At 44.7% G+C, this 26,720-nt stretch overlaps 1 protein-coding gene across 5 annotated transcripts in view; it reads right to left on the bottom strand.

Annotated features, from left to right (window-relative positions):
• Positions 1–26,720, bottom strand: part of CRADD (CASP2 and RIPK1 domain containing adaptor with death domain) — a 99,331-nt gene that overhangs the window by 11,662 nt on the left and 60,949 nt on the right. The window contains exon 4 of one of the 5 annotated variants that reach the window (XM_044980966.1): positions 17,395–17,557. The exons of the other annotated variants lie outside the window; for them this stretch is intronic. Coding sequence (XP_044836901.1) covers positions 17,395–17,557 — 163 coding nt within the window. The remainder of the gene's footprint in view (positions 1–17,394; positions 17,558–26,720) is intronic. 5 annotated transcript variants of the gene reach the window in all.

The raw sequence follows: 26,720 nt of genomic DNA, 5'->3' as shown, positions 1-26,720 counted from the left end.
ATTCTGAATGAAAGGATAGGAAGTTCTTTGTCTTTTTAGTGTAAATACATCTGAAGCTAACACAATGCTACTAAATTTGTGAACTACATTACAGCCCTGATTCTGCAACACTGAAGTTGTTTGGAATTTTAAAACTGGCCTCAATGGGAGCAGGATCCACCCCTATGTTATCAGTTTGAACCACTCCATGCCAAAATCTTTATATTGCAAGCATTACTGTACTAATTGGTAAATAGATTTCACTTAATGATGTTGGATATTAGAATGTGACACTTATCAATCACCTTCCTTTCCATATTTGTATGAAAACAATAGATTGTGAGAAGCTAAATGCATTTCTGGTATGATAAAAAAAATGGTTCAAAAAGTGGCAGAGAATTTTGGAATCTATGAGTAATTCATGAATGTGGAGGATTCCACTTCAGCTTAATAAAATCTGCTTATTTAAAAGTTCAGGTATAGCTTATTAACTTGCTAATCATTGCATAGCAGCTTCAAAGGTGGCAGCCAGAATATTAAAACCTGGAACATATTATATGCATCAAAACCATGACAAAAATACCGTATATTCAAAATCCTTGGTAATGTGTTTCTTTTTTATTTTTTTAAAAGTAATTAAAAAACAAAGCAGCAGCTCACTAACCATTTCTAAAAGCTAAGCAGTTTTTCTGAACAATCTGTCTGATCTAGCATTTTCTACTCCCACCCACTGTGACAGATTTATGTTACCAATTTGCCTGAGGCATCAGGTGATTAGGCTGAGGCCGCAGGACTGTTAGGGGAGGAGATGACAGAGCACACCAAGTGACTGAGTTTAAAGCTTTATTAATAAAATAATAAAATAACAGCGGAGTGCTGGGGGGTTTTTCATGTTACTTAGAGGAAGGAAGAAAGCGTTAGTGCCCCAAGCCCTAACCCACTGTTTTACTTACACATGCAGTACCCGGGGCTGGCCAAGCCTTGGTGTAACGTATGAAGAAGGACGGGAGTTTTGTTTTGTGCACAGTTGTCCAGGGTTGGCTGTTGATCTCCGATTTGCTTTAGCTTTTAGGAGGGTTTTAAGTTTGGGGGTTTGGGGGGGGGGCTTTTGTTTAGGGACCTTTGTTTTCCATGCTTTTTGTACCAGTTTAAACCAGCTTTTTGTGGCCTTTTCAGCGTTCCCAAAACACAGCGACGTTAGGGATGAGAGACGGTTGTTTTTTCCCTTGCTGGCCTTCACCGTCTCCCTATTTTTGGGGGGTTGGGTAAGATCCAGGTACCAGCTGCAGGCTTTTTGGCTGTATAGAGTTTGTTTGAACGCAGCGACCTTGGACTGGAGCTGGCGTCTTATCTTTGGGCTGAGCTGAGTTGTCGCATTAACCCATTTTCTTTTCCCTTCCTCCCCCTTCGGCCTCTCGTAACCTGCAAAGGAATTTTTTACTTTACACTTACACCTTTAACCCTTCCCAAAATGCCTTGCAACGCTTGCAACAGCATTAGCAAAATACAGTGCTGATCTGCCTCCCCAGGGGACCCCCTGAGGGAGGGGGCCATTGGGTTGTGACATTCCCCCCTTGATCCCGAGTCAACATTTTGTTGTGAGGGGTCACCACTTAGGTTTCCACCTTCCCTCGGACAGGGTGGCTAGGGTTACTGTTGGTTTTCTACATAAACAGAAATATAGCACAAACAAACTGGTTAGGGTAGCAACAATTGCATACACTAGCTAGTAGTGGCTTTTCGCTTTCTTAGTAACATAGCATAACACGTCCCCCTGTTGACATAGATGCCCCATTTGAATGGCTGTAACAAAGGCAGCTTTTTTCAGATTAAACGTGTGCTGCAACACTGTAAAGGAAGAGGCATTTGCCTGGAATACAGTCAGTTGTTCCCGGGTGTGCGTCAGGGGCAGGAAAACATTGGGTGTAATTCATGAAAAATTAAACACAACATTATTAGAGATATTAACCATACTTAGCTTAACTGCGGGCCAATACACCCTAAGTTTTTGTTGTTTTTTTTTAAACTCACGCATGCTACAGCTGAGGCTGTATACAACGAGAATTGTTTGCTTGGAGTGAGAATTACTAAGTTTTTCTCCTTTTACCTGGGACTTTTACAACTGGGGGTATACCCACCTGTACCGTTCCCCCGCCAACCAGGGTGGAGAGAGGAATGCTAACCCTTTTTCCATTTCTCGGGCATACTACAGCTGAGGGTGGGCACACCTTTAATCATAAAATTTTTAACATGAAATACCAACAGTGCTGGACAGAGCAAACCTGAAATACCAAGGGCAGAACAGTTGGTGCGCTCTGCAGGCTCCCCCTGCAATTCTCCACCAAAACTGTGACAGATTTATGTTACCAATTTGCCTGAGGCGTTCCGCAGTCATGGGCGGTGGCATCATGGATGGGTTTATGGCTGGACCCACGGGCATTAGGGAGCGTGGACATGGAAGTCCAGCTGCCCAGGCCAGTGGGGTCCCGGGAGGCTGGTGAACTCAATGCCCGCACCACGTGGGAGGCAACAAGAAGGAACAAAACCCTGTTGCCTCTTTCAAAGGCGGGTGAGGACCTCGCCTGGTTGGAGAGGGCTCTCACCAAAGTCAAATACAATCCCTGAGGTTCCGTGGTGGAGCTTCAAAAAGGCATGCATACTTGGCAAAATTTATGAAACCGGTATGCCAAGTATAAACAGCAAAAGGGTAAAAACCTAGGGGCAGCTGTGAAATTAATATAAGCTGCAGTGGCCATGTGGTATCAAATGCTGTCGGGGCAGAAAGAGGAGTTAGGGAGAAGGGAAGAAGTGTGTACCTGACAGCTGGTGGAAACTGAGCAGCTAAAAGTGTAAATCACTAACCAGGCGGCAACCCAAGCCTATGCCCAAAACAAGTTGCAGGCCTTAAAACAGAACTTCCAGGCGGAAAAAGCGAAATGCACCCGCTTGAAAGCACTGGCTAAGCAAGTACCGGTCCTTCAGAAACTCGTCAAAAATTTAACCATTCGTGCCCAGCATACGCAGCAGCGGCAGTGTGTTCGCCATAAAAAAAAAATCGAACAGTTAAAACGCCAACCGGCCGTGCGTTCTGTCCAGGTGGCAGCCATTATGGCGGGTAAAGGGGAAGAAGGTTGTACATATGGCACCCCCAACTACAAAAAAGAGCACCCCGTGGCGTGATTACAAAGAGGAAAGGGACCAGAAGGGGTGGGGGGCTTGTTGAGGAGCCCACCCTGTTTGCTAAATTGGAAGTAAAACAAAGCCTGTGCCCATGAAAAGGGACAGTTCAACAAGAAAAATAGGACACCACCAATTAAGTTTCTGAGCCCCTTCCACATTAAATAGATTAGGAACAGTGAAGTCCCTGGTGGATTTTATGTGATCCTGACTCTTTTCCCTTTTTGGATATGAGAGAGAGAGAGAGAGAAAAAGTATTTGAATTGATGGTAAGCTACAGTTGAGAAACAGAGTAGGATTACAACAATTTTTACCACCAGCACCAAAATGGTATCCACAGCATCAACTGCTTGCTTCCCAACTGTTGCCTACCATCAATTCTAATCATATCTCTCTCTCTCACACACACACACACGGTGAGATCCATGAGTCTACGGAGTTTAGACTCAAATGCATAGAAGTAAAATGGTACAGATGCAAAGAAAACACTCCCTCGCCTCTTCTATTGCCTGTTCCCTATTTAAAGGGGGTAGCTATGCATTACAAACATTGTGGACCTGACTCAGTTACACTAAGGCCGCTTTGCACTGCTTTAAGAAATATGCTTTGTTGTTTTTTACTAGTTGAAGTATATAAAGCTGAAAGCAGACTCGGTGGTGCCAGAACTAACCATGGCATCCTTGCCCTGAAGCATTTATGATCTAAGAAGGCATGAGCAGTTTCAACACAGAGCTTGGTATGTTGGTCCCAACCAAGTTCTGTGGCACACTGAAAATCGATTATTAGAAGCAGTGTAAAATTAATGGAATTTAATCTCAAAATAAGTAACACAAGAAAGACTGAACAGATATTACTCATTTTATATTTAATTCAAAAAAATTCCTACCATTTTTAGTGTGCTTAAAGCTACCATAGCATTTCCTGTTTGCCTCAGAATTTAGCCCTGGAGTGCTGGGAAAAAAAACCTAACTTTTCCATGAGAATAGAGGTCCAGCTTGTAGTATGGTCTACTGGACATAGGGTGACCAGATGTCCTGATTTTATAGGGACAGTCCCGATATTTGGGGCTTTGTCTTATATAGGCTCCTATTACCCTCCACCCCCATCCTGATTTTTCACACTTGCTGTCTGGTCACCCTAACTGGACAGAGCACTGGAGTAGGACTCAGGAGATCTGGGTTGTATTCCTGGTTCCATCACTGGCCTGCTGGGTGACCTTGGACCAGTCACTTCCCCTCTCTGTGGTTGTATTTCCTCATCTGCAAAATGGGAATAATAAGGTGTCTTTGCTTTGTGAAGCACTTTGAGATCTACTGATTACAAATGCTATACAAGAGCTAGGAATTATTATTGATATACATTAGTACTAAGTTAAACATATGTGCAAGGAAGTTAAATTATAGTTAGTATGAGGCTCACAAGTGACTTTTCTGACATTTGGACATTTTAAAATCTCAGACATAATGCAGAATTAACACAACAGCTATGAAAGGAAATAAAGTTAAGTGAACATACACTTATGTAATCAATTACAGCCTGATTCTGGAAGCTCTGCAGCTCTTAATGAATTCAGTGGGAGCTGAGGTGTTCAGTCCTTTTCCAGATTAGGCCCCAATCCAATCTACCCTTTCCCCCACATCAAATCCCCTCCAGGTGCTACCACAATACAAATAAGAAATAGTAACAGCAGTCAGCAGCTGCCTGTCACGATAACTATCAAGTACATGCATATCTACACTAGATTTCTTTTAGTTCCACTGGAACCAGATTTAGCTTCTGTCAGCACACACCAAGTAGATGGGGCTGCACTGAAAGTATGTTTCCCCCATGGATGTAGTCAACTAGGGAAAGCTGAAGTGATGAATAATTGTTTTAACCATTATGTGACAAGTTCATCATATGACTTCCGTCAGGGGTTTGGAAATCACTTCTTCTATCCACCTTGAACCCTCATCTCAAAAGGCCTATCCTCTCCTGGCAAAGCTGTTGAGCAAACACTATTTGATTGCTCTTTTGCCTGGAAAAATCATGATAAAAAATCGACAGGGTGTTTCTCTCCTAACTCGAAAAAACAAACAAAAACTCTTAATAAGCAGAGTGAAATTCCTATTAGTGACATTCCTAGAGAGGGAAATTTCCAAAGGCTACACGCAACTTTTCAACAGAAAAAATCATGTGCTTTGGATTTAGCTGCAGCTGTTTCTTTCTTGCAACAACAAAAATAACACTGCCAGTTATTAAGTGCTGTTTTGTTATATAATGCAGTTAATCTCAATTTTTTTCCTTAGGGGATTTAAACCAAATATTACTATAGGCTATTCTATTTAGCCTTGATAAAATTATTCATTTCTTATAGAGATCTTTCCTCAGAACTGGCTACTTTTTTGGCCGTGGTTTAAGAAGTCAAAATTAAAGATCTGGGCAACAGCTGGACCTCAGTTTAGAAGAGTGCTTTTGGCTGGCAAAGTTCTTTTAGCTGACAGGTATCAAACCAAAATTAATATTGTATACATTGTGATTTACTGACGTTCAGATTTTAGTGAAGTGAGACTGTTCCTTCTTGCCTATGGCCTGGTCCACACTAGGACTTTAATTCGAATTTAGCAGCGTTAATTCGAATTAACCGTGTACCCGTCCACACCACGAAGCTATTTAATTCGACATAGAGGGCTCTTTAATTCGACTTCTGTACTCCTCCCCGACGAGGGGAGTAGCGCTAAATTCGACATGGCCATGTCGAATTAGGCTAGGTGTGGACGGAAATCGACCTTAGTAGCTCTGGGAGCTATCCCACAGTGCACCACTCTGTTGACGCTCTGGACAGCAGTCCGAGCTTGGATGCTCTGACCAGCCACACAGGAAATGCCCCAGGAGGGAGAACCTCTCTCAGTACCAGCGCTCACACAGCGAACGGGAGGACAGGTGGCGTCAAGAGGACCAGCAGGCGACTCAAACGCTGCTTGGACTAATGAGGGAGCAAACGGACATGCTCCGGCGCCTTGTGGATGTTCTGCAGGACCGCAGGCAGGAGGACAGAGCCCCCCTTCAGTGTATCTGCAACCGCCCTCCCCCGCCACAAAGTCCCATACCCCCCTCACCCAAAATAACCAGAAGGAGGGGCGCTAGGGGCCGTGAAAACTGTCACTGCACCCCAGCAGAGTGCTCAAGTACCCAAAAGCTCTCATACCCTACATTTTGAGAAGTCCTTCCCTTCCTGACTCACCCAAGCCCAAATCCCAGTTTCATCCCCTTACTGTCTAGTTAATTATTAAAAATACTTTGCTGTTAATTACTGTTTCCGTCATGTTTTTTTTACAGAAGACTGTGTTTGAAGGGAGGGGGTAGGGAAGGGGGTTGGTAATTGCATAGGACGGTCACCTTTACCAGGGTACAGACCCGGGGGCAGGATCAGCAGCAGGTCACACACACAGTGCAGTCAGTAGGCACCCTGGTCGGTATGGGAGGTGGTTTCCAGGTTCTGTGTGGGTGGGGGGGACGTGACTTTGTAGCGGGGGAGGGCAGTTACAGATCTTATGCAGCGGTCCTTGTCCTGGACCGCAGAGTCACGTAGCAGAGGAATCTGTATCCGTCCTCCTCCGCCACAAGGTCACATAGCCCCCGCACACAGAATCCCGAAAAGGAGGGATGGCAGGCTCCGTTGAAACAACCAGTCTGGCACTGCGGACCGCTCTAGGAGCAGGAGCCTGTCATTCCTCGAGTTTAGAGGCGGTCTTTACATCACTGCACTCCCTACGCAGCACAGTCTGCATCCCAGTTTCAACCCTTTAACGCAAAGTCATTAATAAAGAAACGTTTGTTAAGTAACAATGGAACATGTATTTTATTTTTACACGTGTGTTGGAAGTGGGGGAAACGGGGTGAACGGGGTATGTAACTGCAGAGGATAGTCAACAGTAACTGGGTAAAGAAACAGGGGCAGGTTCAGCTTCTCTGTAAAGAAACTGAACATTCACAGGTCACGCTGCTCGCTGCTCGCTGGTACTTGAAGAGTTCCTTGTCGCTGTCCAAGGCGCCTGTATAGGGCTTCATGAGCCAGGGCATTAGCGGGTAGGCTGGGTCCTCGAGGATCACTATAGGCATCTGCATATCCCCAACCGTTATTTTGTGGTCCGGGAAGAAACTACCTTCCTGCAGGTGTCTAAACAGACCACAGTTCCTGAAAACACGCGCGTCATGAATCTTGCCTGGCCACCCAACGTTGATGTTGGTAAAACGTCCCCTATGGTCCACCAGTGCTTGCAGCACCATTGAAAAGTAGCCCGATTTCTCAGCAGCTGACTGTGGAAGAGGTGGACGATAAGGTGCGAGGAGGTGAAAACGGCCATAACTGCAGCGGGCTCCATGCTCGCAGTGCTGTGGCATCCGCGCTGTCACTGACCAGAAAAGTGCACGAACAGATTGCCCGCAGGCGCTTTCGGGGAGGGAGGGCGTGATTGACGGTTCAATGATGACAGTTACCCAAAACCACCCTCGACACATTTTTTCCCCCAGCAGGCATTGGGGGCTCTACCCAGCATTCCAATGGGCAGCGGGGACTGCGGGAACTGTGGGATAGCTTCCCACAGTGCACCGCTTCCAAAGTTGATGCTGGCCCCGTTAGTGTGGACTCACAAAGTCGAATTAGTGTCCTTAGTGTGGATACACAAATTCGACTTCGTAAGGTCGATTCCACAAATTCGAATTAAGTTGAATTGAACTACTCTTGTAGTGTAGACATACCCTATGGTCACACAACAGGTCAGTGGCAGAACCAGGATTAGAACCTTAGGGCTCGACTCCCAGTCCAAAAAACTACTGGACACTGCTGCCTCTTCTAGTTATTGTCAGGGTTTCCACACATGCTTAATGTAGGGCTCTCATAGAACCGTGATCTACTTTTATTTCTCTGTTTTACTTGATTTGATTAATTTCATCTGCAAGCTGGCTCATAAGAGACTAGTTCGCTTATTAGACTCCAAGCGTTTAAATAATAAATTGTTCCTAGTTATCTTTAGTGTGAAATTTGGGAGTGATATTTGGCAAATCCACTAACATATTGATCTGAGGTGCCAGACTGAAATGGCTATTTTACTAACCTGGCAGCTAGCTATTTGAGCTACAGCTGATAGAATAATATGTACATATTTTTCTGAATAAAGAGACCTAATCTTGCAACTGACTATGCATGGATGGACCTCTATGTCTCCCCCCACCCGCAACTGATGTCAATGAGGCTCTGCACAGTCCCAGAGGGCCTCCCACACATTGCCCTGTAAATTGCAGGATCAACCCTAAGAGTTTGCTCTGATATTGTCCCTTGGATCATATGATTCATTGTTTGCAACTGTTCCAGTGAGCACCTGCTTATTTGTGAGAACATTTGAGAACTCCTAAAGTTTCACAAATGTAAGTATCCAAACATTCCAATCAGAACTGCATCATTACTGATTTACTATCTACTATTCAACCTCCATCATATATAATCAATCCATTAAAAAAAAATCCATGCTATTGCCCCTTCTGTTTGCTGTGAGTGTAATGCTGTTAGCAGAGACAGCGAAGTAGCATGGACTGGGATGTCTTCAGAATGCATGACACTCAACTTGTTTGTTTGGTTTTCTATTAGATGGAGATGGATGGTGCAGTTGTTAGACATTCCCCAGTGACTTCCTGAGACTCAGGGTACATCTATACCACAAGCGCTACAGCAGCGCTATGGTGTACACACATAGTACAGCGAGCAAAGGGATTTTTCCATTGCTATAGTAAATCCATCCCCTCAAAAGGTGATTAGCTAGGCTGACGGAAGAACTCTTCCATTGACCTAGCTACATCTACAGTGGAAGTTAGGTCGACCTGTCACACAGGACATGAAATTTTTCACCGCCCTGAGAGATGTAGTTAGGTAGACCTACGTTTTAGTTGTAGACTAGGCCTAGTGTTCAGAAAAATACTTAGCTGGGTTAAGATCAACTCTAATGAGAAAGAAGTGTGGTAAAGCTGCTGGACCTGGGGAGAACAATCAGAGGAGATGGCATGTGTAATATCTGCTGCCACAGCTGAAGAAGTTTGTCTACCTCCTGTTACTCAGGTTTTTCATTTAGAGGGTTTTGCTGGATCTGAAATAGGCTATGGATGCTGAGAGAACAGTCATGCTTTTTGCCCCAATGGGCATCTGGGCACCTTTTCCTCCTGGATGTGTACTTTGCCACAATGATTCATTATTTATTTATTTATTTATTTATACTAGATTACAGGTCTGTCGCATCTTAGGCGCATTTAACATGCGCGATTTCAGCTTTACGCGGTCAGCAAAACAAGAAAAAAAACAACAAAAAAGAAAAAAAATAATTTAAATACCGTTTCTGTAGTGCGGGCGATTCCACCCGCCATTACACTCAATATTATTTTGACTATACGCGATTTTCGCTTTACGTGCTGACTGCGGAATGTAACCCCAGCGTAAGAGGAGACAGACCTGTACTGCAATGCACTCTCTGAAGGTCTACTTGAAGGCCACTCCAACTCCAGCTGACACAGAATGCAGCTGCCAGCTCCACTTTAGCAGAGCTTCCTGCGAGGTCCCTTGTGTCACACAGATTACACCAACTTCCAATTTTGTCTCCAGATGCACTTCAGGGTGTTGGTTTTAATCTGTAAATTCCTTTGGGCCAGATTCTGACAGCCTTACTCATGTGGAGTAGTAGTTTTGCACCACAGATAGTCCCACTGAAATCTATGGACCTGACTGCCCAATGAGGCACTCAGCTACGTGAGTAAGGAGAGCAGAATTTGTCCTTTTATGCTTTGGGACTCAGACTGCTTCTCTTCCTTGCATTTCCTCCTTGTCGTTGAGACCAATGGGCTCACCTGAGCTCACCATTCCTGGATGCATTCAGCTGGTAAGTGGGTATTTCCTGTTAAGGGACCCAGATTCCGGAATACAGTCCTCTCCCCACACCTACCACTTTTGGTTGGACAGAGGCCCAAGTTTGATGACCATTAGGGCATGTTGCAAAGCCCACCCATTTCCCCAGGTGACTTGGTTTGGGATGAGTGAGCCGAGGTGGCACAGGAAGGCTTAGGGCTGAGAGGTTTTTAGGCTTGGGTTTTAGAGTTAGGGCTAGAGATGGTAAAAAAAGAGAAAGGCTCTATGTTTTCCTCAAAAACTTCCAGACAACACAGAAATGCTTCATTTTATTGTAAGTTTTTTGCCATAATGAAAAAAAATGAAAATTTTTCCAGTGAGCCTATTACTGTGGCATGTGAACATGTTACATATCGAAATAAGTTCACATGAATGGTCTACACATCATTATTTGTAGTGTGGTAGCAGTTTGAGGCTCCACTGTGCAAATGATGCACTGTACAAATGCATAGTACGGGATGTTCCCTGCCCTGAAGAGCTTACATGCTACAAAGAGAAGACGGACAGTTGAAACAAGAACCATACCCTTGTGTTTCTTGACATGTGTGCTTGTGAAATCTAAAGCATAATGTAGGGTTTTGTATGTATATTATTAATAATTATTTGTATAAATTCTCAACCCAATGCATCTTTACAGACATGGGCAGCAGTAACGTGTCACCAATCATTCCTGTCTATGGCTTGTTCAATCCGTTAAGCTCAACCTGGTCATGTCCCTGCATGAAATGTCCTGCCATCTAGTTAGTGGTCTGACTGACCTTGGTTGCATTTGCATTAATTTTCTTTGGTATCTTGTTATCTGTTTCTACAGTGTCCCCTTCCCCTGCCGTTGTAATATTTTCAACTGCAATCAGTCCCATTCCTTGATTACATTCTACTCTCCTAACTTTCTCATGGGTCTTAAAATCACTCCACTTTACACCTGCCATCTTCCGAAGAACTCTCATCTCTACTGCCTCCAGCCTTCTGAGGTCTGTTTCATTTAATGCAGCTGCTGCTAGATCATAGAGCAATACTGTCAAAACACTGGCTTGGTCATTTTTCACATTGGTACCAAATGCAATCTTTTTATCAGTCCATAATTTCATCAACATCTGTGCAGCACTTGTAGCTAAAGCACATCTCCTTTTAGCTTCAACCTTGATGGAACTATTAGCACGAATCAAGCTTCCTAAGTATATATATGATTTTATTTTGTATTTGTATTATAGTAGCACCTAAAAGCCCCAACTTTACAGCTGGGGGACCTTGAGAGAGAGAGAGGTCGTGACTGTATGGCTGTAGCAGAGCTGGAAACTGAACCCAGGTTTCCTAAGTCCCAGGCCACAAAACTTCCTCTCTTCCATGTAAACACCTGAGTTTTCTGTCTCCTGATCCAGAAGCCCTTAGGATTTTCAGTAACTTCACCATTCTTTTCATTCTATTCTTATTCTTTTCTTCCCATTCCGGGGGCAGTCTGGATTCAATAAGGTCGCAACCCTGAAAGTAGTTTGGATTTCTGCCCACAAAAACTTACTCCAATGGGTGAAGAGCCAAAATGCTATTGACTAATGAAGTCAGCCTATTATGCAATATATTGAGAAAAACTGTTAATGCCAACATTGGGGTTTTGTTTTTTTAACACTGTTTTTCTTCACCACAGAATTCCCGTAACTGAACTAACTGAAGTGTACTTTGATGAGTTACGACAGCACAGAAAACCCACCCATAAAATTATAGCCTTGCAATATCTTCCAAAGTAAATTCTAATCTTGGTATAACAGCTGGTGATGGAAAACTACAAACCTGTGTTTTTCAGGCATAACAGAAACACAGAGAGAGAGAGAGAGAGAGAGAGAGAGAGAGTGTGTGTGTGTGTGTGTGTGTGAGTGTGTGTGTGTGAGTGAGATTACATCCTTTGTCGCTTAATCTCCTTAGTCCTGGGTTCCACTACATTGAGAGGGCCCCAAAGGATTAACCCCCCTGGAACACTAACAACACTAGCAGCCTATATGCTTGCTCTGTTGGTATCTCATTGCCTTATGATCTCTCAGGCAGCAGCAGATAGCAATAGTTCTCTGCCCAAACCGTCCCACTGCTGGCCTTACCTCGTACTCCTGGTCCTAAACCATCACTCCTCCAGTGCTTGCCTCCCTCCCTGCTGTCTGTCAATCCCCAAAGAACACAGGTGAATCACGTTAAAAACATGTAAGTTGCTAATATATTTGCCCACTTGCCAGTAAGAAAATGGAGCAATGTACAGTGCCCAAAAGATGTGGATCTGGGCAAGGTTTATTGTCATGTGTATTGCTGTAGAAGTCGAGGAGCCCAAATCACAGCCCAGGACCCCTCTGTGCTAGATGCTGTACAAAGAGAACAAAAACGTGGTCCCTGCCCCCAAAAGCTGACTTGTTCCCTCAATTCCTCCTCATTTCCAGTCCTGTTCCTGCCTGTCACTGCAACAAAGAGGAGGGAAACTGGGGGAGAGATAAAAGCAGCACTAAACAAACACTCGCACACAATGTTGCCAGCAGATGAGAAGCAGCACCTGCAGCCCTGGCACCCATTATAGTGCTTCCTGCAGGAAGTGCTGATAAGAGGGAATCAGCAGGACTGGGAACAGTCCAGAAGCAGAAAGCCTGAGGTGGAGGGTGTGCTTGCAATAAAAGTGTGGAGGACATCACAGTACTTCTAGGTTCACTGAACAGAGAAGTGGCCAGTCCCATTCTCCTTTTCTCTGATTCTAGGATTGCTTAGACTATAAGCTCTTCATTGCAGGGACGGTGTCTTTATTTGTTGCTGCAAAGCAGCTGGCATACTACTGAGTGCTTTAAAATAATAAATAGGATGGGGTCGGGAGGACGGATAGCTTCAGGTCAGCTATAACTGTCTCGCTCTTCCTCTAACACGCTTTAAAATGCCAGTGATTGAAGTGCTTCGGAAGTTGAGCTCGTAAAATATGCAATTTGCAAGACTTGTGCACAATATAAGAATGAGTCGGCAGGCCACTTGGCTCCTGGTGTTGAGCTAATCTACATCCCCGGCAAGTTAGCATGTCGGGATGAATGTATACAGAACGACGGGGAGGTGGAAGTAGTAAAAATGAAGGTATACAGCCTAAAAAATAAAATACTTCAAATTTTGCCACACTTCTTCATGAACACACTAATATTTCAAATGGACAGACTTGCAGGAATGTCCAGCTTTTTCTAAGACATCTTGATCTGAAACATTCATGACCATCACAGTAGTATTTTTCTTGGATAGTTTAATGAATCAAATTTATTAGTTATCGGTGCCCAAAGAGCTTATAATAAAAATACAGAGTTGAGAGCACTCAGATTCATCAACTCAAACCAAATACTTGTGAAAAATTCATTACTGTCGTACCAGGAATACAACTCTCAGGGTTTGTCTACATGGTAACATGATGCACTAGACAGTGATGTGATTTCTAAAGTGCAGTCACATGTTACAGATAAACTGTTCTGTGTAGACCCTGCTGGTGTGCATTAAAGGGTCCCTAGTGCACTTTAACATATTACTATTTCAAACACTGGCAGAATCTACACAGGCCAATTTACATGCAACACAGTGCGCCTCAGAAATCAAACTCTCATGGAGCGCATTACCCCACGGCGTAGACTAGCCCTCAGAATATACTGTCTCACAAACTGGGTGTCAATGGATATTTTATCCAGCTGTGTCATTCAAAGCCAATTATTTAATTTAGAAATTCTGAAATAAGCAAAGTGGCTCTGCAAAGTCCCCAAAAGGTGAGTTCTTGGCATCTCCATCCATGAGCAGTGGGTGAGCACTGTATGAGCAGGGGGAAAGGTAGTTTTGCATAGTGGTGTTTAAAGTAAGTGCAAGATTGAGTTTTGAAAAATGTACAGAAGTACCACCAACTGCTGGAGAAGCAGGGCTCCACAATTATTACAACTGAATTTATATTACTGTAGCACTTAGGAGCTCCAGTCATGGACTAAACCCCACATGTGTAGTCTGACTTCTATGTTTGGAGGGGGTAACTCCAATCAGGCCAACGGCCGTGTGTGCGTGGGGGAAAAATTCTGCACCCTACCAGAGATTTGCAGTTTGGGGGGCAATGCCCCCATGCTCCCCCAACTACACCCAGGCTAGAATCCCATTGTGCTAGGTGCTGTACAAGCACAGAACTAAAAGATGGTCCCTGCTCCAAAGAGGTTACAATCTAGGAATGTGGCTTCATCAAACCTTACAGCCTCATTCCACACTGGTCTCCCTGACTCCCACTTTCCCCTGCTCCTTTCTGTGCAAACTGCAGCCCCTTAAACCATCTTCTTGACGGTAGCTACAACCATTTCACCCTCACAGCTTTTGAGTCCCTCCCCAGGCCGTCCCCTTCACAACATTATATTCAAGCTTCTTTTCCTTGCCTTCAAGACTCTGAGTAACTTGGCGCCTCCCTGCTTCTCCAGTTCTTTTATTGCGTCAGCCCTGCCTAGTCCACAACGCCACCAGCTTCAATACATCATTTTGTCTATTTTTTCCACACCCACACACGTGGAAGTGACCAGTAAAGCCAATATTCCCTAAGCTTCTTCGGGTAGGGGTTGTCTTTGTACGCATTTGGACAGCACACGTTCAAGGGATACTGTCATATACATCCCTCCATGTCTAGGGCTCCTAGCCGCTAGGGTAATACAAATAAATCATCATCTTTTCTTTACTTCTGGTCATGCCCTGTAGGGTGGTGGGGAGGAAGGGATGGTTTAGAATTATGTTTTTGCTTCCTTGCCTAGTGTGTCCATGCTGAATATTTAGATCTAACCATATTTTCACCGAATGGAAAACATAATGCAGAAAACGAAACCAAAGCCTACTGAAAACTTTGGGCCATTGTTTGATTTAAAAAAAAAGAAAAAAGGGTGCCTAAAGCTGGACTCTTATGCCCATACTTAAGCATCTAAATACATGAGCAAATTTTCAAAAATTCTGAAGTTAATGGGAGCTTCTGTGCACACTTTTGAAAACTCACCCACTTATTTTGGTGCTTAGGTAACAGCCTAACTTTAGCCACCCAGCTTTTTTAAAATCTTGGCCTTCAACTTTTGTCTCTTGAAGGAAAAGAGCAAGCAGTTTTAATCACATGGGAGGGGGGCTTTTTATTTTTTCTTGCTGGGACATTTCTACTTTGGGCTCAGCAAATAAGGACTCTGCTATTAAGTATCTGTCACTGAATACTTAAATATCTTGTTCTGCTTTTGCCAAACTTTCTACAAAAATGAAAAATATCCCTTAAAAAAAAAAACCTTCTCAGAGCTTGTTTGTCTCTCCATTGGAAGGCCAGTTGCAGTTTCAGAAAGACTAATATGTCCTCAGTCTGAAAAGGAAGGAGGGTGTATCATTAGAGCCCTGCGTGGATACAAAATTTGTATCTACATCCGATCTGGAAAAATTGTCTGCGTCCATGGGTCACCACACATGCCAAGTCTCAGAGGAACCTGGCCCCCATGGAAGGACTTCACCGGGTATCAGCAGAAGCCCCAGATCAGAGGAATTATAAGCTGGTCTGAGGAAGGGTCATGATGGTTTGACCTCTCTGGGGCCCTTGACCCAAAGAGAGAAACCCTCCCCCAGTGGATGACATTAGGCCCTGGCTCCAGAAAAGGGCCATGGGGGCCTTGCTGGTAAGGGACCTGGACACAAATGGGTTTGATGGAGTAAGGTTAGTTCAGCCTCCTCCCCTGCCAGCTAGAGATGCTGGGGTGGAGACCTGTTTGTATAGTTAAGTAAATTAGACCCCTGAAGGGACACTGTCCAATATACATAAGCCTTACTGGACTTATTGAAGCCCACTTGGAGAAACTAAGGCAGAGACACAATTGTGATGCTGCACCAGGCTGCCAGGAGGATCTCTAGGAGGATGGCCCCACCACAGACCTCCAGTGGCTCACAATCCCATCCTCAACCTCACTGGCCTCATTGTCTAAGAGGACACTGATGTAAGGAAGGCTGAGAAGGCAGCAGGGACTAGGCCTGGAGGACAAGAAGCATGTGATTCAGCACCTTTACCTAGAGGAGCGGGTTGAAGAAGCCCCCTGTGACGAACCTGCGGAAGACCCTGAGCCGGGGCAGAAACCAGAACCTGAGGCTGGTAAGTTAGAATGGGCCAGCACCTTCCCTGACCACTATCGCCTCTTGCTCTGGTGCTAACTTCCCGAGTTTAAGATCAAGGGCAGTACTGAAATACTACTGTGCATTGACTTCTTCTCCCTGGATAACATGCTATGCATTGGTCGGTCTGTGTGTTTAAACGGCAGTGATGGCCCACAGCATTGTCACATCTCTATTCCCTTACCAAACTCCTCCAACTTTTCCCCCTCCATCCAGCCCCTGCTCTGCTCCACCCCAACATGGTCCTCACGTGAGACCGAGTTCTAACTCAATGATTTTATTGATTTCTGATTAACCAAAATTATGCATTTGGCACCTAATGCTGTTTTTTCAAACAGTTTCTAAAGGAAAAATCAGCATGCCCCTGTGTCTGTGCATCTCTCAGCCAGCAGTCTGGCCAGTCCCAGCACGCTGGCTCTGGCGCACATGATGCTGGAGAGGGAAGCTCTGGTAAGTACTCATTGTGCTTTGATACTGCAGGGAGACATGAGGTAGAGCTCTGCTTTTTTAATCAAGGTAGAAGAGGGATTGAAATAACCAGCACAGGTACAGTTTGTATCTGATACTCATTCCCCTGTACAGCTATGCAGAGGGGGCCCTGTGCGAAAGTTTGTTTATGCACATTGGGATGTCCAGGAATCCTCCATAGAGATCTCTAGGAAACTCTCTTGGAGGTAATCTGCAATCCTCTGCCAAAGGTTGTTTCTTCCCCCCACCCTCACAGGAAACTTTGCTGTGCCAATAGGCAACTACTTCTACAGGCAACAAAGCAGCACATAGGCAAGCAGCATACAGACCCTGTCTGCATCTGCATGCAAGCAGGAGCTGCACCCTTGCATCCTCAGTTACCCTCAGGAGCCAGGTATCAGCTGCTATCACCCTGGCCTATGGAAAACTGTGCCAGTATTCAGAATAGTAGCCCAAGGCACTTGTAATGATAACCCCATGGAAACCCCCTCACTTTTTGTTCCATCTTGCCTCTTTTCCCCTGGGCCGAACTCACCATGGCTGGGGCTCCCGCCATGCTGTGTGCCTGCCAAGGGGAACTGAGAAAGTGTGTTTCTAACTTGTTTGGATCAAGGGTTAGAGTGCCCTCAGAGTAGTGCCTCTGTCTACTGTTTCTTTAGCATCTGCATCCAGAAGTTCTGCAGCCACTGCTCATCATCCCATACCTGCAAAACGATGTGATCCCACCACGCAGTGGTTGTTTCTTGCATCCAAAACCAATGGTCCATGTGCAGCTGCTCCTTGAATAGTTTCTGTCCATAGCACACAGCAGGGCAAACACCAAAGCATCATCATCAGATTTGCGGCTCAGGCGCATTGTATTCATAACTAAGGAGAAGATTTTGTCATGAATATTTTTAGTAGAAGTCATGGACAGATCACGGGCAATAAAAAAAAAAATTCACAGAAGCCCTGTCCCTGACTTTTACTAAAAATATCCCTAACAAAATGGGGAACCTAGCTGCAGGGTCCCCACATCGCCTGCAGAGGTGGGGCAGCTGCAGGGAACGCTCCAAACTCTGGGGGCCCCTACCGCCTGTGAGGACTTGGAGCTCCAGGGTCCCCCGGCTCGGCTCAGGGCTCCTGGTTCCCCTGCATTGGCTGGGAGTTCGGGGTGGGGGGGAAGAGCTCCTGCCACCCACGTCGGCTGGGAGCTCTGGGAGACCTCTGGCACCTGCAGCCACAGGGAGCTGCGGGGTCCCCCCACCATTCTGTGACTTCTGCGATCTCCATGAATTCAGCCCCAGTAGCTGAGAGCTACAGGATCGCCCCTGCTGCCACAGGCAGTGAGGAGCTGTGGTATGCCCCCCACCCGGCTGTCATGGGTGGCAGGGGGCCCCTGAAGCTCCCGGCTGCCCCGGGCGGGACCCCAGAGCTCTGCAGGTGGTGTGGGGACCCCGCAGCTGAGCTCCCCATTTTATCATGGATATTTTTAGTAAAAGTCAAGGAGAGGTCATGGGCTTCCATGCATTTTTCTTTATTGCCCATGACCTGTCTGTGATTTTACTAAAAATATCCATGATAAAGTCTTAGCCTTACTCCTCACTATACTGGAGAGCAGTGCAGGACCCATGCTTTCTGACAGAAATGGTAGACGCACAGTTTACAGGGTCTGTTGAAAAACAGCCCAAACTGTACTAGGAAGCCATGGAATGATGGAATGGAGAAAACTGCATCATGGGACACTGAGCCCACCCCCATGAGGAACTGCAAACCCTTCCCAAAACACCAAGCGGCAGCTGGTGGTGAGTTGCACAGTGGGATAGCTACCACATTGCACTGCTCTCTCTCTCAATGGAAAAGCACCAACTGCTGTCACAAAGAGTGTTGTGCGGATGTGCAACAGTGGCTTAATTACAGCAGTGGATGAACGTCGACATAACGTAAGTCAACTTTGTAGTGTAGACATGGTCTCAGTTACAGAAGCTTTTTCCACCTTGGAAGACTTTATAGTCGCTGGTGTCTGCCCTCTCCTCACACAGAACTATGCTGCACAATCACGGACAGTGGAGGTGGGAAAAGGATCCTGTCTGGCGGTCAGACAAAAACCCTGCAATGGCCCCTTCCAGCTCTCTGAGGCAAGGAGTTGTGGTGCTGAGCTGAATCCTCAAGAAGCCTAATGAAGCTGTGGCTTCTCATTTTTCACCTGTCTATTTCACCATTGTTAGTCAGGCACAGAGCCAGGATTTTCCAAACCAAGCGATACGTAGAGGGGAGATCATTAGCAGAAATGTATCTCTGGAATAGACTGCCAAATCCCCTCCACAGGCTTGGAAAGCCACCTCTCTTTTCCATTCTGGTACTTTGAAAACCACTATGTTCTCCAACTGCTGGCCAGCCTTAAAGGAAGAAATTGTAAACTGCAAACATAGAATCACCCCACCCCCGCTGAGATAGTATGAACCATTTAAATTGTTAAAAATACTAGTACAGTTTTCTTACTATTACTCACCTCTGCTACTTCCTCATGGGCTGCAAAAGTTAAGCGAGAACCAAGGATAGTGAGTGTTACATTGCTGGAATGCTGAAAAGTATAAAAATTGTGGCCTTCTACAGAAAAGTTATGTTATGTGGGGGAATTTTTCAGCTTGTTCCAGAGACCAATAATATAATGTTCTCCTCCTCTTTGAGCTAGCAGGGCCTTCGGCTTTCAAGAGTGAAACCATGCCACCAAGAGGGCAGGAACAGTACCCAGCGAGAGCAGATGGAGAAGAGGCAGACCAGAAACATTCCCTAACTGAGAGGTTCATTGAACTGAGAGTGCGGTGTCCACCTGAGGCCCCAGAACCAGCGCACTGGCTGCCACCTCCTCCCCCGGCTGCTGCCCAGAGTGCTGCCAAGTTGGAGGATCCTATCACAGTGACCTTTCCGACCGACCAGGAGGAGAACGCTGAGCCTGCAGGAGTACCAGAAAACCACTATGTACTAGCCCCTACAACCTCTTACAGAAGATATCCCTGGTTCTCACCTAGAGCCATTGTCCCCCATTTTTCACACCTTGGAATGAGGGTGCAAAGACATTAACCGGAGGGCAGTGTTCTTGGTTGCGAAAAGCTACTTTGGTAAACAGTATTGTAGGTCTGATTTCAAAATCTTTCCATTAAAACTTCTACCTCGTACTTTTAATAAATGTTATGCTTTGTTTAATGATGTGTTGGTCCCTCCTTCCTAATGATGAGCTGAAGGTAGTGAATGGGCCACAAGCTTCCGACTTCGTGTAATGTAATGGTCTGTAGAAATTTGGGTCATCATAGTGAAAATATATTTGAGTCTGTCCCTCCACACCCAAAGTTCAGTAATATCTGAAGTTGTACGGATACTCAGAAGGGATGGGGAATGTGCAGTATATGGTGTGATGTGCTTTAAGAAGCACTACCATTTTTGTACATATGTCTAACACACACAAAAGGGGTCAGTGTCTTAAGGGCTTTTGTTACACATGTTGAAAATCAAAAGCCAAGAACAATAACTAAGCAAGAGGGAATATACTGGCAATAACAGCATCTGCCAGTATAATATATATAACCAGTGTATATATATATAACCTGAAGCAGTTTCAACCATACCAGGGATTAGTGCTCTCTAACACCCATTAACTGCAGTTAAACAATAAAAAGTTCTGCAATGGGTACCGTACTCCCCATCCAAAGCAAATTATCAAAAGCTCGTTACAAAAGTGTAAATGCTCCCAAAAAGAGAGGCACAGAAGTGTGACTGGCAAAGACAAAAAACACTGCACAATGACAACCTAACTCAGCTGCCATCCATCACCCAAGGTGATAACCCACTGGAGGTGTCCTCTTATTATTGTCTTTGATGTGTGCAATATCACATGAACCAATGGCTAATGACCTTTGGCTACGAGGGAACAAAACCCTCCCAAAGCTCTGCAGCCCAATAACTATGTACCAACAATTCCTCATGTGTATTTCCAGCCACTTTACAGGATGTCAGGGTGTCCTGTGGCACAGACAGAGGGGAGGGATAGCTCAGTGGTTTGAGCATTGGCCTGCTAAACCCAGGGTTGTGAGTTCAATCCTTGAGGTGGCCACTTAGGGATCTGGGGCAAAAGTTGGTCCAGCTAGTGAAAGCAGGGGGCTGGACTCGATGACCTTTCGAGGTCCCTTCCAGCTCTAGATTGGTGTATCTCCAATTATTACCGCTGTGCCACAATCTGTGCTGTGCACATGTGGTACCCCTGATTTCCCTTGTCCCCTGGGACCCAGGCCACATGTGCACATGGGTGGGAGTTGGCTGCTTGTACAGAGTTTGTCAACTGGACTTGCCCTGAGCCCATTTGGGATGGAAGCACTCCCATTTAACCTCAAAAGTGTTAGGTAGTGCGCAGCAGGCAATGATTATAGGAAGAGTATTTGCCACTTTGGCACCAGACAGGTGCACAGGCAGCATCAATAGGGTGATCAGATGTCCCAATTTTATAGGGACAGTCCCGATTTTGGTTTTTTTTTCTTATATAGGCTCCTATTACCCCATCCCAATTTTTCACATTTGCTGTCTGGTCACTCCCCCTAAGCATCAATGAGCTTTCTGCTGCTACTTAGCTTGTAACTGAATTTCCTTTCTACAGGTTCATTGATGGCAGGGTACGGTTTTGAGAGCCAAGGCAGGAGTGGGTATGCGGGGTCCCTCAAAATAACAGTTGGCACAGATGCTGTATAGAACCATATCATTTCTGTGGAAGTCCCTTCTTCCCTCCTTCAAGTACAATCCCGATCTCCTCAGCACCTTGGTGTCATGAACCTTTCGAGTATTTCCCACATTTAATTTGTGAATTTGCTTCTGGGGTCCACTAAGCCTTGCAAAACAACTGAGTATCAACCTTTTCAGTTCACATACTCATTTGCCCCTTGTATTAGGCTGTGGGTGCCATCAATGGCCCCTGCACAGTTCTGAAACCCCATCCTCTAAATTCCAGCTATTATTTCTGGAACTTTTCTTGTGGCAACCACTTCCGGGTAGTTCACATGTTAATTGCCCTACAAATTTGCACAACCACTACCCTGACAGTGGACTTTTAACCCCAAAGTGGTTTGCAATGGACCAACATCTGTCTGGTGTAGCCAGCTTTCACAGGGCAATAGCGATCCCACTTGCGAACTGGTATAGCTTCTCTGAATCAAGTGTTGGAGGGATGGTACAAACTCCTCACACAGCTCCATGAAGGTCTGTTTTCTCATTCAGAAGTTCTGAAGCCATTGCTGATCACCCCATGTTTCCAAATAATGCGATCCCACCACAGTGCACTGGCATTCACCATATCTGTACAGTGTGAGCTGAGTGAATTGTCACTGACCCTCAAAGTCAAACATCTTTGACATGTCAGAAAATGCTGCTCAAATTCCAACCAGCATCTCACCAAGTGCCCACTCCACTCTATAACCATTTGTCCCAGCAGGAGCAGAACCAGATCATCATCTGTCATAGGTCTCACCCCCACTTGGAGCTGTTGGGTTCACAAGGTGGGGACCTGCATGGATCCTTCTAAACTTAAATCCTAGTTTAGATCTGGTAAAAGCTGCCACCACCCAATAATGTACGTGTATTGGGACACAGTCCTTCCCCAAAATCCTTGGGGATCCCAAGAGCCCCAAATCCATGGAGTTCTTACACCTAGGAGAAATAAACCATTCCCCCCTGCTTCCTCCCCCCTCCCTTTTCCTAGGAGAGATACCGGGATCCAACTACAGAGGGATGCCTCCCTCCTCCCCTTTCCCTGAGAATCCACCCAAGGAAAGATCAACCAAGTTCTTAACAGAAAAGATTTATTAAAGAATAAAAAGAAAGTAACTTGTCTCTGTAATCCAAGATGGAACAATACACAGAGTCTAACCTATAAACCTGGAGAGCATTCCCCCTCCCCCTTTCTTTCTCAGTAAAAGCAAAGTAACAGCAAACAGGAATAAAGAATTTCCTTCAGCAAACACACAATTGCAAATGTAGAAATCAAATTATAAGACTAATCCGCCTTTCTAATTAATACTCACTATTGGATAGTAGGAACTACTCCAGGAGAACTTGGAGACATGACTGGCCTCTCTTAGATCCAAAAAGAGAACACAGAGCCAACAAGGAACACAGACAAAGGCTTCCCTCCACCGAGATTTGAAATTATCCTGTCCCTTGATTGGTCCTCTGGTCAGGTGTTTCTCAGGTTACTGAGCTTGTTAACCCTTTCCAGGGAAAAGAGACCTTATCCCTGAAATGTTTATTTATGACATCATCCCATTAGTCCACGTCTTCCATCCAGTTCTGCAGGGAGTAACAGTGAGGATTTATGCAATCAGGAATTGCCATTGGCAAAAGGATGAAGGGGGGATGACAGTACCAACAAAATACAGCCAAATAGTTCCTAGATTGTCTCTTTGTGATGCACAGAACCCTGGGATACCATCCCAAAAATGGTAGTGCTAATGTCACGTACCAACAGTGGCAGTGTGGATTCAAGTATATGCGTGTACAAAGCATTGTACCCATGTCCAGCACAGCATATAGGGACACTTGGGCGCAAGTACGGGAAGCATGCAGGAGCATTACATGATCCACTACTCAGGTATGCGTGCAAGTTTAAACATAGCCTTAATGAAAACAGGGTGGAGGGGAATTGTTTGGATTTCAAACATTTCCCATGCAGCATTTGTAACCCAAACATTGCACCACAGGTCTAGTGGAGGGGAGCCGGAAAATGAAACTTATTAAAAATAGACTTTAAAAAGAAAAGTCAAACTGACCAATCAATTTCCTTTGTTCATGGTACATGAAACATAAAACAGCATTAGCGACGAAAAGCACTCCCATGGAATCAGATACACCCTGGGTTTATATCTGTATAATTCTTTCTGTTTCAGTAATGTAAGGTGTTATTAAAAAACCTAGAGACATTTGTGTTAAAATATATGATTTTTAACTTGACAGTGTCTCTATAGAACATACAAAGATATCATAATTATACCAAAAGCTCTGATATTTACATGTTTTAACATATGAGTTTAGGCCTATAATATTATGACTATAGTACATTTAAATATATTATACATTTAAAATATAACGATTTATGCTTAGCACTTTGTCCTGCATAAACAAAGTCCTATCAGTTCCAAGATGAATCATTCTATCACACATACTCTGCAAAGCTCTCAGTAGACTCAGAGTCTGCCACTAAGGTTTCAGAAATAGAATCTGGCATCTATGTTTGCAATAATAATTTGTAGCAGTGAGTCTAGTCTATCCTAGCTAACAGCATGTTTCGCATCTAGCAATATTCAGCTACATTGTTACTGTACATTCATTAGAGATAGGTAAACAAACTTTCCTAAAGTTTGGGAGCGTTTAGACCTGGGGTCAGGATTTTGATTGAGACCCAATAGCAATATCCATAGCCTTTGAGGTATGAAGCATACAAAAGAGATGGTTGCATGAGAGCGGCAAAAAGGATGGTGATGGGAACTATGAAAATTTAAAGCAAATGTGCTGCCCGTAATGGATTCTATAGCTGAGGCTAACTGCAATCCCCTTAGAAGACATCTGAAATGGACAATATTGCAATTAAGTCAGTAAGGCCACTTTTCTCTCTCTTCCCTGTGGCTGCTTTTTGAGATGGATACTTGAACTACTGAATGTGTAACTGAAGGGTTAAGAATTAAACAGCCTCAAAGATATAGCACCTAACTGAGGGTAGTCCAGGGGAAGATTCCTTAACCAGTTAAAAGGCAATTCCAACCTTTCTTGGCAGGTGTAGCGTTACAGGAATGTCACCCTACCTGAAGATGAAACAGTCAGCAGTGGGGCAGGAAAGATTTAGTTTGGAAGAAAACTTGGAAATATTCTGAGTATTGAACCAGCTTTAAAAAGCTGATCTCTCTTGAGGCTAATGGAACTTAGGGAAAATGTTGCTCTTAGCTAAGCACATGCAACTCCCACAGAAGCTATGTATATCTGCCATGTTATCTGGTGGGAGAAACTGCAGGGATGTAAACTGGCATTTTTGGATGGGATCAACCCTGAGGGAAAGTGAATACTGTATGTTAGCATTCAGCTAAACAGGATTAAGTGTTTAAATATAGAAGCCTGACCTCTTTGGTTTCTGAGGGGACACATTACCTATGTCCTGACCTCTTAAAATTGACAGTGTCAAGTGTAAACCACAAGAAAAAGATGCAAGTAAGGCTTCACTCAGAAGTGACTAGAGGTGCTCTGGAAAGGATGAGGCTATGAACCGAAGAGGTTCCAAGTGCCTACAACTCCCCCTGACTTCAATGGGAGTGAGGATGCAAAGCCTGTTGGCAGAACAAACCCTCACTGAGCTGCACAGTTCTTATAACTTAGCCATAAAGCAGATGGCAAGAAGACAACATCAGTTTCTGTGTCTAAGGAGACAAATTCTCCCTCAGGACCACTGACTTCAAAAGGGATTACCTGGGATTGGGAAGGCCTAACTGAGCAGTGGGAAAGAGTGGTATGAATCAGAACAGAACATAATCAGACTTCCTGTTGCAGCGATTATAACAGTAGCCAGAAGTATCAGATAAGCATAGTCAGTTGAACGGGAAGCCATGGCCAGGAATTTCTTATGTTTCAAAATCAGCCTGGTTAAAACACCATTACCACTAACAACAAAAATTTTGGCTATGGTAGTAAAAGCCCAGACAATTAGTCAGCCATTTCCAGTTAAAATGTTTTCATGAGGGCTTGGCAAAGCTTACTAAGGGATGTCTTCCATTGGTGCAAGAGTTCTCGAATAGTAGAGAATTCCTCTTGGTGATGAACTCTTATGGGACTAACTTCAGTCTGGATAGTTTCTAATTGTTTGCTCAAGCATTTCATAGCCCTCTAAAAAGAGAAAAAGACCAACTGGCGATGAGTTACATTTTCATATGTGATATATACAGACTGCTCCAGTGTAGGCAAATGCCTAAATCTAAGATGCTTGTGGTATGTTGACATGAAAAAGAGATTACTCATCTTGTGCCGTAACTGTGGTTCTTTGAGATATGTCCCCCTATGGGTGCTCCACTTCAGGTGCACGTGTGCCTCTCAAGCCCTTGAGCAGAGATTTTCAGCTATCAGGGTCCTTTTGGCCCATGCATGTGCCCTAAACCTCCTCATGCCAGACACCAAGGCTATGGGGGGGCAGGGAGGAGCAGGAGAACCTCCCTTGGTTCCTTCTCTACCCCCGCATCCCCTGGCCCAGTCCAAAGCAGAGGGGAAGAAGGGGAGGTAGTGGAGCACCCATATGGACACACATCTCAAAGAACTGCAGTTACCGCACAAGGTGAGTAACCTCTTCTTCTAATAGTGTCCCTATGGGTGCTCCACTTCAGGTGACTTCCGAGCAGTATCCCCAGAAGGAGGAGGGAGCTTTGGAACCGAGTCCAGAACTGAAGATACATTCTCTTCTTACGTCGCACCCTGGTTTCTGGAAACTGCAGAGCCCAGTGCTGCATCAGACCTGACAGCATGGATAAGGGTGTACTATTTCGTAAAGGTATATACTGAAGCACATGTAGTGATCTTACATATTTAAAAAATTGGTACATTCTTCAGTAATGCAACAGATGTTATCTGAGAGCTGGTCGAATGTGCTATCACCCTAAGCCAGGATGGGGTGGGGTTTTGAGTATCTCCATTCTCATAACAATTCACAGTACAACCAGATATTCATTTTGAGTAGAGATAGAAAATCCCCTGGATTTATTTGTGATGGAGATGAAGAGCCTAGGTGACTTTTGAAATTGTCTGGTCCTATCTAAACAGGGTATGGAACATCCAGGGTATGGAAATAGGATTCCCGCTGAGAACTGAATTTTTGGGAAAAAAATACTGGTAGATGGATGGATTGATTAAGGTGGAAATCTGACAGAACTTTTGGTAAAAATTTAGGATGTGGGCATAAGGAGACCTTAATCCTTGAAGAACACTAAGGAAGGATGGGGGGGGGGGGAGAGAGAGAGAGAGAATCTGTCATTAAGGCTCC

This window comes from Mauremys mutica, chromosome 1 (genome assembly GCF_020497125.1).
Source record: "Mauremys mutica isolate MM-2020 ecotype Southern chromosome 1, ASM2049712v1, whole genome shotgun sequence".
Lineage (NCBI taxonomy): Eukaryota > Metazoa > Chordata > Testudines > Geoemydidae > Mauremys > Mauremys mutica.
This window is presented reverse-complemented; position numbering and strand designations above follow the sequence as displayed.